The sequence below is a fragment of the Arvicanthis niloticus genome, chromosome 9 (assembly GCF_011762505.2).
Source record: "Arvicanthis niloticus isolate mArvNil1 chromosome 9, mArvNil1.pat.X, whole genome shotgun sequence".
NCBI classification, from domain to species: domain Eukaryota; kingdom Metazoa; phylum Chordata; class Mammalia; order Rodentia; family Muridae; genus Arvicanthis; species Arvicanthis niloticus.
Genome location: NC_047666.1, coordinates 57,188,823 through 57,203,592, shown reverse-complemented (window position 1 = coordinate 57,203,592; position 14,770 = coordinate 57,188,823). Strand labels below are relative to the sequence as shown.

The following is a 14,770-nucleotide window of genomic DNA, read 5'->3' as shown; positions in this document are numbered from 1 at the left end:
GAGGCTGTCATCACAGGCCACAACCTGCAGTTGCAATATGGCCTCCCTCTATGGCCCTCCGCCCCGCCCCCAGGCTCTGCCAGCAGTTGGTACCTGCTTCAGGATCTGGAAAGCTTCAACTAGAGCTTGACTCACGATACCCACGCCTTTGACCATCAGCGCATCCACCAGCTGCTTGAAATGCTGTCAGGGCGGGGGTGGGAGGGAAATAGAAGATGAGGCTCAGAGGATCAAGTGGGTCCAGGAACCCTCGTCTCTGCTCCTAACTGGGGAGGGTGCTTAGAAGTGTTGTCAGTGCCTGGCTGCAAGACCCTAGCTCCACAGGGGCAGCCAACCACAGTCACCTGAGTCCATGTTTCTCAAATGCCCAAAGATGAGCTAAATGTGGAAGGCGTGGTGCCAATTCTATCTCCTTCTAAGAGGCAGTGCCAAGGATCTGGCTAGCTAGAGGGTGGACAGTCCAGGGTAACCACCGATTTGCTTTGCTCTTCCCAGGGGCCATGGCGGGGGCAGGGCACTGTATAGCAGTCTTCACAGGTGCCTTCCCTAACCCTGATGGGAGTTTGGGCTGTGGTGGATACTCACCTCTCGGTTGTCTCGATCTGCTTGGACGAGGATGCCTCTGAAGCAGGGCTCGACGTAGTGGACATAGTCACTGTACTGCAAGCCACAGTAAAGGGGACAGAGAGAAAGCAGATGTCTTACCAGGGCAACTGGCAGCACTATCTTGGGGTGCCTGAACAGAGTAAGCAGGGGATCCTGACTCTAAAGCTGCTCCCCAAATCCTGGTTCTGATGTGAGGTGCACCTTCTAGAGAATTTCTGTGTTCACCAAGGCAAGATACTTTACACCAATCCCAGAGCCTCCCTTGCACGGATCCCTCCCCAGTCTGAGTAGGGATTCCAAACTACGGCTTGTTGTTTTTGACAGAAGGTCTCATTATGCAGCCCAGGCTGGCCTGACATTTAAGTCATATCTCTTGGCTTGGTTTCTAGAATCCTGAGATTATAGGTTTGGGCCACCAACTAGTTGCACATGTACTCCTCTTTGTCTGCACACATGTAGACAGCCATTTAGCTATCCATAGGAAGAAACATGAAGTATTACTGCCCCCTTTTCTCAATCTCCCTGGTAGTTAGAATACAGATTTTCAGGGTCTCTAACCCACTTTCTGCTTAAGTAATATGGGCGAGAGAAGACACAGTAACCACATCATTGAAGAGCTAGGGCTACACTGGGAACTCTGGGAGTAAATGTTCTTCCTAGGCGTTTCTCTGAGGAAGCAGGGCAGAGTGTGGGATGGAGGAGCTGCAGGCTCTGAGGGACAGTGCACTTCCCCTCCCTGGTAGAGTATGGAGCCTGCTTATGTAGCTATCTGACAGTACAGGCTCTGAGATGGGAACAGAAGTCAACCCAGGGAGGGATTGTCTAGGAGTGATGCCACGGGCAAGCTGAGCCTTGGGTATCAACTCGGGGTCTGGATCTCCCAGCGGGATCATTCTGAAGCAAGACACTGTTGCCTAAGCCTGTCTACGTGGTACATAAATTCCACTAGCAGCTAAAAATGGCAGCAACTATGCAGACTGATGAAGGATTTTGCATCAAGTGGCCTGCAAAATGGCACCCCAGGGTGGTTGTCAATGGAACTCAAGTGGTCCCCATTTGGTTGTACTTTTAAGCACTCACCCCCTTCCTTTTATGCATCTCTTTTCTGCCTGTGTATCTGGGCTAATGGGATAAGGAAAGGGAGAGGAATCATAACAGAGAGAGTGTCCGAGACCATCCGACCTCCTGTGGATGGGAGGCTGCCAGCAGCCATCCTGCCAGGAGCCCATGGAGGGGACGGGGGCACTGTAAAGGCTGGTGGTTCTCTGTAGCAGTGCCCAGGCACTAAGAAGCTGCTGGAGGATGTGGCCTCAATGAGGGAGTGCACATTCACATATTATTCCAGGTACTTTGAGGGGGGGAGCTTGAAACATCATCTCAGAAAAACCCCAGGCAGACTGTGAGCGCTAGTTCAGGAGTTCCCAATGTAGAGGAAGGTGTACCTCTGTGGTGAGAAGCACCTGTGGTTGGAAACACAGGCTCTTATGGTGAAGGGACTAAGGTAGCAGAATAAACTCCATTTTGTTTTTAAGACTCCATTATAAGTTAGCTTGCCCTTAGAGAGACATGGCCAATGAAGAGGCAAAAAACAGCATGATAGATTCCATCCTTGTCCTCCAAACTCTATTTTAAGCTGCTGTCCTTGGAGAAAGCTACTGTCTGCTGTCCTTGAAGTGATACAGCCACCACCCTTGGGCTCTGGGAAAGAGACCAACATTCCTTTACCCTGTCATGTAATGCCAAGGCTTAGAAACACCCGCTTGTGTGTGTGTGTGTGTGTTTTTTTTCCTTTATAACCCGCCTTCACCTAGAGCTGGAGCCACTCCCCTTCTTGTTCCACCAGGAAGGTTTGTGGCCCAAGCTCGAGCTTGAATAAAGACTCTCATGCGCTTGCATCGGAATCGTGGTTCCTGGTGGTCTCGCTGGGGTTTTTGCAATCTGGGCACAACACTGGTTCAGGGAAAGAATATCTTCCCAGGGCTGGTGGGAGCAAAGAGCAAGTGCAGAGCAGGAAGCCGCCATTACCGCGATGATGTTCACAAAGTCGTTCTCCCCCAGCGTGTCCAGTATGGTAGTGATCGTGTGCTTGGCAATGGCCATCCTCAGCCCCTTCATGCTGCCGCTCACGTCCACCAGAATTACGATGTCCTTGGGAGAAGTGGCGGCTTGTATATACCTTTTAGCAGAGAGAGAGGCAATGGGAGGGAGGCCAAGGCTGTACTGCACCTGGCTGGGGGCCTCCAGTTCATTTATTTGGTCTGGTCCATGGGTTTCCCCAAGTTTAGACCAATGCCCCTTCATCCCTAGGTTTCACTGTGTGCTGTAACCCCTGGACATGGAGGCTGTTGGGGGTGCTGAGATTGGTAATAAGCCTTCTCATTTTTGGCAGAGGACAGCCAGGGTCTCTGAGGGACTGGCAGCAAGAAAGGAGGGGACTCAAATACACTGCTGATCTACCAGGGAAAGAGTCTGGCAAGAGCAGAGCTGAAGGCAGGCTGATCTGGAGACAGCCTTAGGTACTGAGTTGGAGATAAGGATAAGTTGGAGGAGGAAGTGAGGACTGTAGCCAGAAAGTCTTCCTATTCCTTGGTTGAATTAAACCACTGAGGTCTCCTCCCCAAGCCTCTGTGTGGGGGAGGGTGCAAGAAAGCCAAGCCAAGCCCAAAGTATGGAAGAGAAATGCTGGGGCCCAGTAACCCTCCTCTGGGAGTGCTTACCAGCCACGGTTTCTGCAGTCAAAGGCGATGACTCCATTTTCGTCAGGTATCCACTTTATTCCTGGGGAGACAAAGGCCCAGTGAGTTGCCTGGAGGCCCTGGCTACTGCTGACTAACCCCCAGGACAGGTTCTACTTCTGATGTGGAGACCGAGGTGAGGGTCCTCAGCTACACCCTGTAAACTGCGGTAGCCAGAAAAGATGGAGACCATTTTGACGATAAGGAAGATACTTATTATCAAGATGGTCAGAGCCATAATAGAGACCCACACGGGCCGAGGGCTTATTTGTGAGGCTAAACTTCAAATCATTCAGAGAGAAGAGCTGTGGGAGCTAAGCCCATCTGGCCATGGGCACAGTGGTGAGACCCAGTGCTCTGACCGGCTCTCACCCCAGCCAGGTGGCTCATTAGCATGTGTGGTCCCTCCTGGGCTGAGAAAATATGTTACTAAGTAATTTGATTTCAGGAACTCCTGGCACAAAGCAGAGCAGGTGTTCAATAGCTGTCTCCTGGATGAAGTGAGGGGCATGAGAGACCTTGCTTGAACCCTAGCAGAGTGCAGGGGTTGGATTTTGTCTCTTCATCTAAACATTAGTTGGGATAAATGCACACACACACACACACACACACACACACACACACACACACACACACAAAGCCCCACAGCAGGATGATGCACAAATCCTCTGCGGAGAAAAACCTCCATAGTTAGGAATAATGGGTTCAAAATGAGTGAGAAGAACAGACAGGGTTGTAATATGCTAGACAAAGCACTGAGACAAAACCCAGCAGCCTTGCTGTCTCTGAGGGGCTTCTGGTTCATGGCAGGTGGGATCAGAGGAACAGGGCCGTTCCTTGAGATCACCAAGTGTGAATGGAGTCCTCAGGGTGAGAGGCCAGAACGGAACATCCAGAAGCTAAGTTCCTGAAGGCAGAAAGCAGGGCAGGAGCAAAGGGCAGGCTTGATGGGACTTGTGCGGCGTCGTTTTGACCCAGGCTACAGGGGATTAGAAAAGTGAAGCCTTTCCAAGGCCACATCGACAGCAGTGAAGTCTCGGAACGATCTCAGACTGACAGCAGTGGGGTCATGGGAGTTTGATCTCAGACATCGGTGGAATCATGGGAAACTTGGTTTTAGAACAGTGAGGAGGAATAGCTGAACTGTGTTCTTGGCCTGAATCAAAATCTTAGAAGAGAGGGCACTGACAGTCCTGGATGCCTTACCTTCAATTCAAAACAGAAATGAAGGTTCCCTCTCTCTCTCACCTCCCGGGTCCTTTCCCAAGCTCTCATCACTCCTTCCCTTATGGTTCCAGGCCTATAGGATTTCTACAGAGTACAAGCAGCACCTGCTCACACATGAAGATGATCAAAGGCAGTGAAATCAAGGCCTTTGGAAGTGTCTTCTCAAGAGCTACAGGTAACGCAGCCACCAAATACAAAATACAGGCCAGCTGTGATTCATCACCTTGTCTACTAAAGACCTGGTCCCCAGCGCATGGTGTCCTGTGGGGAATCTTGAAGTGCTGCCCTAGTGGGAGGAAGTTAGGTCATTGGTGTGCCTTGAAGCGGGTATTGGGACCCTGCCCCATTTTTTCCTTTAGATTTCCCTACCACTATAGCCTAAGTAGCTTTGCTTTATTTACCATGTATCCTATCACGATGTTCTGTATTGTCATGGGCCCAGGGCAACAGGGCCAGGTGACCATGACAACTTCTGAAAACATGAGCCACAATAACCCTGTCTTCCTCATAAGCTCATTATTTCAGGTATTCTGTCATACTGAGGAGAAACCAATCAGCACAGAGTGTTTGAGAAACCACAGAGAACGGTCAATGAAGAAAGATGGAGAGTGATGAAACAAAGCTGGGCGGTGGGTCAACCTGGTCTACATAGCAAGTTCCAGGATAACAAGAGGTATGTAATAGCGAGAACCTACTTCAATGAAAGAAAAAGAGAAAGAAAGAAAGAAAGAAAGAAAGAAAGAAAGCAAGCAAGCAAGCTAGCTGGGAGTTGTGGAGCTTTAATCTCAGCACTCAAAAGATAAGCAGGAGGATGTCTATGAGTTGGAGGCCAGCCAGCCAGGGCTGTGTAGTGAGACCCTGTAAAGAAGAAGGGAAGGAGGAGGAGGAGGAAGAGGAGGAAGAATAGGAAGAGGAGGAAGAGGAGGAAGAAGAGGAAGGAAGAGGAGAAAGAAGAAATTATTTTAAAGTTATGAAACTTTTAAAAATGAAAAAAGTCTAGGCCAAAAGAAATATCCTACTAAGAAAATAGAATAGGGAAAGAGAACATTCAGTACATGAAAGATTAGTCTAGAGTTTTGTTGATTCTAGAATGAGAAGATCTAGTAAATATCTCACTGGAGATGACAAAAGAAAAAGGGATGAGCTGTAAGTTAGACCATGATTACAGAGATGGGGGTGGGGGGGGGAGCTGGAGAGATGACTCGGTCAGTAAAGTGCTTGCCTCCAAGCTTGGGAACATGGGTTTGGATATCCAGCCCCCCCATGCAAAACTCTGTTGTAGTTCATGTGCCTGTAATCTCCTTGCTGGGGTGTGTGCAGAGACAGGAGGCTTCTGGGAACTTGCTGGCCAGCTAGTCAAGCCAAATGAGCAGGTTCCAGGTTCAGTGAGAGGCCATGTCCCCACACCCCCCAACAAGATGTAGATGATTGAGAAAGACACCTGATGTCAACCGCTGGTCTCTGCATGCATGATGATAGCACATGCTTGCACACACACACACACACACACACACACAAACAGGGACACATAATGCACACATACACAAAGAGGCACACGCAACACACACATGCTCTCAGAGCACACACACATACTCAGAACACACACAGGCATATACCACATGCACATGCAGACACACATACACACACCAACAAACAAACAAACAAACACCAAAAAACCCCTCAATAAACAAACAAACAAACATCAAAAAAAAAAAAAAACCCTCAATAAAAAAGAGATGCTGCCAACTGTTCTGGAATAGATAACCCAATTCACAGAAGGCACAGTGCATCTCAATCTAGTAAAAAAGACGTCCCCATGCAGATACAGAAAACAGAACATCCTAGGGAAAACAGTTACATCTCAACAGCACCCAGGAAAGGAACAGCAGCCAAATTATAGCAGATTTCCTAACACTGGTGGGAGCCAGAAGAGGAAAACACGTCTTAGGACGCTGAGAGGAAAACTCCATTGCTTTAGGAATGTGACACATGAGAAGCATCGCTGGAGAGCGAGGGCAAGAGGAAGCACCTGCAGGTACACACACTTGGAGGTGGTTATCATTAGAGAGGACCCTTCAGAGAGTCAGCTGCTGAAGGAGGGAAAGTAAGCTGGAAAGAACAGCTCATCAGGAGTACAGGGGAGGAGTTAGGAGCACAGGGGAGGGGTCGGGAGTACAGGGGAGGGGGTCAGGAACACAGGGGAGGGGTCAGAGACACAGGGGAGGGGTCAGGAGCACAGGGGAGGAGTCAGGGGCACAGGGGAGGGGTCAGGAGCACAGGGGAGGAGTCAGGGGCACAGGGGAGGGGTCAGGAGCACAGGGGAGGGGTCAGGGGCACAGGGGAGGGGTCAGGAGCACAGGGGAGGGGTCAGGGGCACAGGGGAGGGGTCAGGAGCACAGGGGAGGGGTCAGGAGCACAGGGGAGGAGTCAGGAGCACAGGGAAGGGGTGGGAAGGACAGGGTCAAGAGCACAGGACTTCTAAAGTCCTTTCTTGGAAGGAAATTTTTGGTTAAGAAGATAATAATATGTATTTGTAATGTTCTGTTGTGTTGAATATGTCTGAGGAAATTGTAAAGTAATTGCAGAAGGATTGAAAGTACCTGGGGAACTTATTTTTAGATGGATACACTGAGAAAGGAGCGGATAATGGATGAAGGAGATTTATCAAAAAGGGTAAACATTTAAAAAGTAAAAGAGAGTGTAAAAATATTGGGAGCAGCAAAACACTTAAAATAAGATTTCACACTCCAACAAGTACAAAAACGCAAATGGCGTTAACTAGTCAGTGCAAACAGAAGATTGTCCATTTGGAAAAAAACCTAAGAGTTATAAAGTATTTTTAAGAGACATGGTCAAGATAAAATGACATTAAAAGGCTAAAAAGAATAGGGTGGAAAAAGGTATCACGTAATGCCACTCTCTGACATCCAAGAAGGCAATTTAAAATGAAGTGTCAGGCGGGGGCGAGGAGTGATGAAAATCCAGACGCAATAAGCAGACAAAGCAACAGCGACCCAGAAAATGGAAACAAAACCATCAGCACGACAGAGCCAAAGATGCAGGGTTTTTTTTTTTTTTTTTTTTTTCCCAATGACCTCGTGTATCCCTCTCCAGCACACACAGGACGTTAAACAGCTTGAGACATACCAGGCCATTAGAACTGATTTCAACTGACTTCAGTTATTACCACACAGATCACAGAGCAACCAAGTTAGAAATGTATTATTTTTAATAGACATGTGTATGGGTCTGTGTGTGGAGATATGCATGCGATTGCCAGTGTCCACAGAGGCCAAAGCTGCAGGATTCCCCTGGAGCTGGAATTACAGGCAGTTTGTAAGCCACCCTGACATGAGCACAGGACACTGAACTTGGGTCCTCTTCAAGGACAATGCACACTCTCACCTACTGAGCTGTCTCTTCAGCCAGGGTTTTGGAATTTATAGTGAAAACATAATGTGAAATGTCTGTATGTTTGGAAATTAAAATTATGCCCCAAATAACTAAAGCATCACTAGGGAAATCATGGGAAAATTGTACTGGGGATGTAGCAGGGTTGGTCAGGTGCTTGTCTGACATGCACAAAGCCCTGGTTCTATCCCCAGCATCACATTAAACAGGCCTGATGACACATGCCTGTTATCCTAGCACTAGTGGGGTGGAGACAGGAGGATCCAGAGCCCAAGGTCAGGCTGGCGAGCTGGCTTATGAAATACAGGCACATGCTGCTAAGGCTGATGGCCAGAGTTCAATCCCTGGGTCCCACAGAGTGAAGGAGAGAACTGAGTCCTGTGGCTGTCCTCTGACCTCCATGCTCATGCTCAGGAAATTGTGATGTCAGACCACAGTGACTACCATTATAGACTAACAGAGAATTTTAAGGCTTAACAATACTCAGATAAAGTGTGAATCAGCACAGTATCTTATTTCTCACTTTAAGGGAACATGATTGATGCAAGTGTTTTGGAAAACAATTTGTTTTCCAAAGCTGAATACTGATACCTTAAGTCCTAGAAAATTTATTCCTAGATACAGACTCAAGGGAAACCCCTGCAACATGCCTCAAAGGACATGTATGAGAATACTCACAGGGTGGGAACAGAGTTCAGTGATGGAACACTTGCCTAGCATGCAGGGGGTCCTCTGTGTCATCCACAGTGCATGCATGAGAGAGAGAGAGAGAGAGGGAGAGAGGGAGAGAGAAAGAGAGAGAGAGAGAGAGAGAGAGAGAGAGAGAGAGAGAGAGAGAATGAGAATGCACATGTTCAGAGAAATACTGAAAAAAAAAAATAAAGACAAGAGTGGGAAGCATCCCATAGTTGACAAGGAGGATGGAGAGAGTATGATGCTGAATCTTGGTGGCATCAAACTGAATGCAAAAGCAAATTCTAAAAGTGCGTACCCTAAGCCGGCTTTATAAATCTTTAAAACAAGTGAAGCAGATGCATTTTGGAAGATAAGATGGCTGAGTGGGAGGCCCTGGGAGCCTGCCCACCTAGACAATAATTGCATAGTTTGAGTATATCTGATATCACTATTTTGGAACTTTGGAGTCTATTAAAGGCTTTCACCTTGGGGGAGAATTCTTTGAGGGTAAATTGTAGTTAGTGTCTATCAGCTTCAGCTCCTAACGAAGTAGCTGCCCACCTCCCATGTCAGTCCTGCGGCAGGCAGCTGTGCATGTATTCTTAGATCAGCTAACACACAGCTTACAGGAGTCAAATTTGGCCCCAAAGACCCGGCGTTCCCAAAATAGAGGGTCCCACTGAGGTTGCTGAATCTGGCTACCAGGATGCGTGCATGGAGACATGAAAGCTGCTGGCCATCTCTGTTGCACTTGTCACTTTGGTGTGGGTCCCTTCTCCAACCCCAAGTTACTTCCAGAAAATTTAAAGACCAGGTATTTTCCTTCCCAACTCATTTTGCTGTTTTTGGAGCAATGCATTAAAGGGAAAGATATTTTAAAACTACAGGATATACCAAAGTGATCACGCATGTGATAAAAAAAAAATCTGAGACCTTAAATATATACTTCAGATGGATCTTCAGTAGAGTCAGCCTAAAACGATAAAAAGGATAAAACAATAGCAAACCATGGAGAAAGGCATCTGATTTGAAGGATTACTTCAGCATTAGATTTAAATGCTCACTTTTCAATGAAAACAAAACCAAAAAGCCAGGAAAAGGGAAAGTATGGACCATCCAAGGGAGTGGGAATAGATAGAAACCACCCCTGAAAAACACTAGGTAGCAGATCTATCAGAGACTTTGCAAGTCTTCAAGTCAAGACATCCAAAGGAACAGAGGAAGGCATGGAGAAACCCAAGCAACAATATATGAACAAAATGAAATAGCAACAAAAAAAAGTTAAAAAAATTAAAAGGAACATTTGGAGTTGTAAACACTGTAGCTAAAATGAAAAACTGACTACAAAGTTTCAAAGGCAGACTCTGGCAGACAGAAGAAGTCAGTCAGTGAATGCAAAGGTCGGACAAGAGATTACTGAGTGTGAAGGAAGAAAGTATGAGGTTTAGCAAGGAGTGCAGATATGCATGGGGGCAGTCCCAGGAGAAGAAGAATGAAATAGAGAGAGGGAGGAGGGAGAGAGGGAGGGAGGAGGAGGAGGGAGGGAGAGAAAGACTATTTGAAAAAATAATGCTCCCAAACTCCTCAAATTTGATGGTTTATAAATATAAATGTATAAATATAACATAGATGATGTATAAAAATATAAACCTCCCCCTCAATTTTAAGTAAGATCAACAAAAGGGGCATTTCTAAGAGACACCATGGTCAAACTTTCAAAAGTCAAAGACAAGGAAACAATGATAAAAAGCATCGGGAAAGAAGGTGTTCATCAATAAGATAATCAGGAGATTTCTCTTCAGAATTTAGAAGCCCAGAAGTCAATGGGCTGATTTATTAAAAGTGTATATGTATAGAAACATTACCATATCACAGTCATACATTAATAAAAATTAGTAGAAATAGGGGAGTAGAAAGTAGAAAAATAGTAGAATAGGGGAGGAAATAGGGCTAACCTCTGATAAATAATAGCAGGGTGAGTGGCTTGTTGCTATTACATCTGCCTTACATGAGAGGCTCAAGGAAAACACACTAGCTGTCACCCCAGACTCCAAGTCACAGTGCAGAGCTATGGTACTATACACAGCATGATACTGGCATAAAAACAGACACCTTGATCAATCAGGATTCACATGTAAGTCCACACAGCCATCTGATTTTTGACAGAGGCCAACGATAAACATTGGAGAACAAACCCCATCTTCAACAAACAATGCTGGCCAAACCAGGTAGCTAAATGTAGACAAATGAAACTAGATTCTTCTCTCTCACCCTGTGCAAAACTCAACTCCAGATGGATCAAAAATGCCAACAAAAGGCCTGGTACACCGTATGCATTCCATTCCAAAGTATGAAATACACTGAAGTTGTGGGCACAGGAAAGGACTTTCTGAATGGGATCCAGAGAGCACAGGCAGTGAGACCAACAGTTTATAAATGGTGCATCATGAAACTAAAAGGCAAAATACACTATCATTCACGTGAAAAGGCAGACTACAGAATGGGAATGACATCTGCTAGCTACACATCTGACAGAAGATTAGTGTCTAGAATATACAAAAAAATCCCTAGGAATTAAACATCAAGAAAATAAACTACTTGCTTAAAAAATGAGTATGAAAGGAAACAAAATCTTCAAAAGATGAAACACAAATGGCTGAGAAACATTTCTTAAAAATGTTCTACATCCTTAGCTATCAGGAAAATGCAAATTAACACTCCTTTGAAATTTCAACTTCAGAACTAAGTTGAATAAGAATGGCTAAGATGGTGATGGTGGTGGTGATGATGATGATGATGATGGAGGAGGGCATGGAGAAAGAGTAATAGCTATTCATTGCTGGTAGGAATGCAAACTGTTGCAGCCACTATGAAACTCATGGTGGGTATTCCTTAAAAAACTAGAAACAGATGTTGCACATGATCCAGCTGTGGCACTCTTGGGCATAGACCTAGAAACCTCTATCTCCTACTATAGATATAGTTCCATGGTCTTAGCTGTTCTGTCCATAGTTGCCAGGAAATGTAAACAAGCTGGGTGTCCATCAACTGATGAACAGGTAAGGACCATGTGGTATCTTCTCCCATGATGAATGGAATACTATACAGATGTAATGAAGAATGGAATCATGAAAACAGAGGTAAATGGATGGAAAGAACTAGAACATATGTAGAGTGAGGTGAGGCAGATCCAGACAGACATGTGTGGTGCATTCTCTCTGTGTAGTCCTGGCTATCCTGGAGCAGCTAACTTCTCTCTCTCTCTCTCTCTCCCTCCCTCCCTCCCTTCCTCCCTCCCTCCCTCCTTACATCTCTCTCTGTCTCTCTGTCTGTCTCTCCTATCTCCGTCTCTGTCTTTATCTCATCTGTGGTTCCTCACTCTAAATCTGTAGGTGTGACTATATAATTTGGAGCAACTGCAGAAACCAGAGAACTAGAAAGGGGTCAAGGCAGGGCCAGTGCAGAGAGGAGGAGCAGGATGTAGGTGTTATGAAGAGGGACACGGGAAAAACAAGGATGCTTGAAAAAACAGAAGAAATCATGATATTTTATTAACACATAAGAAATACGTATAATACATACATATGTAAATAGGTATATCATACACACACACACACACACACACACACACACACACACATACTCTTATGCTACTTAGGCCAACAATGCTTTCCCCATGAGACATAACAACAATCTCAGTACCAGCCATGAGGAACTTCCTTTTGATTTGTTGGTCAGTACTTCAAGAGACTCTCAAAGTGATATAGGCTGTTATTCTTGCCCTTGGTTACATCCATTAGTCCTTACTGCTGAAGACAGCACATTCTTCAGATAGGACTCAGGAGATCTAAGTTGGATCTGACGTGAAAGCCTCCTCCCTGAGGAGGACTACTTTTCCAAATGCCAGACAGTGCTGTGCTAGCTCCCAAGAGAGAGAGAAGCAACCAACGGTCCTCCCTAGCTGTGAGGCCCATGGACCACAATCATGACCAGTATGGCAAGATATCCCTAAGGTGCAATAATGGCGTCATGTCTTGGTGGTAACCAACAGCTGTCTAACTGGACTTAAGGCCCTCTCAGCAGAGGGAAATCATGTCTGCTACTGGAAATCTATCTGGCTTGCTGGGGAGGAGAACTTCCCAGTGAGGTCATGGCTCTCAGAAGAGAATGTCCTACCACCACTTTTTAAACCAGCATGGTTGCATCCTAAACGCTTCTACCCACAGAAAAACACAACTCTTGTCTCTCACCAAGGAAGCTTTTCTTTGCTTCAGACAGAGGCCATTATAGGAAGCAACAGATCATGGGATAACCAGCCCCAAGGCATACATCCATAATACAACTCTAAGACCCATCTAAGAGCATTGCATCTAAGACCCAGGGAGCACTGTAGAAGAGGAGGCAGAAAGATGGTAAAAGCCAGAGGGATTGCTCTGCGATTGCATCTCCGAGCAACGACAGGGATTCTTCACCTATGACCCTTCAACAATGTGGCTTCCCAAACAAGACCCGAGCAAGCATGACACTAATAGGCATGCTAACATGGGAGGGGGGAAATCCCATGAGGTTTCACCCTAAACCAAGAACTACAGGCAACTGAAAAATACTGAGCGTTAGAGAAATAGTTTACCCCAGGGATGAACCTCCTAATTGGTTATAAAATACTGACTGGTCAGCTCTGAAACTGTATGCATACAAGTAACACTGAATGTACTGAGAAAGTTGTATTTATATATTTATGCACACATATATATATATGTATGTGTTATAATAACAAAAAAGAGGCCATGAATTTGAGAGAGAGCAAGGTTGGGGACATAGAAGAGGTAGAGAAGGGAAGAAAGGGAAGGGAGGAAATGATGTAATGATATATTAATTTAAAAAAATAAGAAAAATAAAAATAAAAGAAATTATAGAATTTGCAGGAAAATGGATGGAGCTGAAAACAACCATTCTGAGTAAGGAAACCCAGGACCAGATGGACAAGCGTCTCTCATTGGTGGATGGTGGTTTTGATTCATCAGATGCATGCACTCAATGCATGCAATACCCACAGAGGTCAGAACACTAGCCTGGGGCCATGGGGAATGGATTTAAAGGGAGGGGAGACAGGCTGCAGTAGTACCAAAGGATAAAGGGAACAATGGGAAAGAGTTAAGTGAGGTTGGCGTGGGAGGATGATGGAGAGGTGAGGAGACAGGTAGGGGTAACTAATACTACAGACCTTCTGAAAAGGTCACATGGAAACTCACCGTAGAAGCTTCCTAAAATACATACATACATACATACATACATACATACATACATACATACACATATAGAGTCTACATGGAGTTACACAATAATGGGGTAACAATACTTCTATTTGACACCACAGGCTAACAAATACAAAGGTGAGTGCTAGGAATGGGTTACCCCTTTTGCAGTTGTTCAGTGACGTTCCATAGACCCTGTAAACCTTCCAGGATATTGCCAATGCTCTTAGTTAGTCTCCAGGATTTGCTAGTAAGCCCCTATTGCTGAACATACCACATACGTGAGAGTCATAGAATATAAAAAAATCAAGCTGATATTAATCTGGAAGTCTATTCCCTACTGGTTAGATTTCATAGTACTGAAAGCGACTGTGCAAGGTAGCAAGGGAGGAAGGTGACCTCCAGTTTTTCCCACCCTTGAACTCTGCATGGGACAGCAATGATCGGCATGGAAGGACATGCCCACTGGTGCAAGGGTGGCATGAATGTTCTGGGAGCAACCAACCAGCCTCTGCTTGGATCTAAGGCCTTCTCTACGGGATGAAAATAGTTTCCAGCACTAATATTAGGGCTAAGAACCTGTGGTAGACAGGTCATAGGCCCAGGGAAGAACTGATCACGATTAATCTGTCAAATAGACATAGTAATAAACTGACTTGTAATGACCCTTATACCAAGAGATCAGTACATTTCTCAACCTCATCAGAGAAACTTCTATTGCAGTTGATGGTGATTAACACAGAGACCCACAACTGGTCAAGGTGCCGAGAATGAGAGACTACGGAGTGCTCAGCCCTAAATGAGACATGTATGTCACCTCTCCTCCTCCTCCTCTTCCTCCTCTTCCTCCTCCTCCTCCTC

General features: G+C 45.8%; 1 protein-coding gene and 1 long non-coding RNA gene across 7 annotated transcripts in view; one reads left to right on the top strand and one right to left on the bottom strand.

The window, feature by feature from the left end:
* The window catches only part of Cacna2d4 (calcium voltage-gated channel auxiliary subunit alpha2delta 4), a 116,309-nt gene that overhangs the window by 86,066 nt on the left and 15,473 nt on the right, over positions 1-14,770 (bottom strand). For all 6 annotated transcript variants that reach the window (XM_034511952.2, XM_034511953.2, XM_076940424.1 and 3 more), the window contains exons 7-10: positions 3,324-3,384; positions 2,632-2,782; positions 586-660; positions 94-183 (exon numbers count right to left, since the gene is read on the bottom strand). In XM_034511952.2, the coding sequence (XP_034367843.1) occupies positions 94-183; positions 586-660; positions 2,632-2,782; positions 3,324-3,384 (377 nt within the window). The remainder of the gene's footprint in view (positions 1-93; positions 184-585; positions 661-2,631; positions 2,783-3,323; positions 3,385-14,770) is intronic.
* Positions 4,526-13,816, top strand: LOC143443515 (uncharacterized). The gene is made up of 3 exons (XR_013112595.1): positions 4,526-4,743; positions 5,094-5,241; positions 12,047-13,816. It is a non-coding gene; the product is annotated as an uncharacterized LOC143443515 (long non-coding RNA).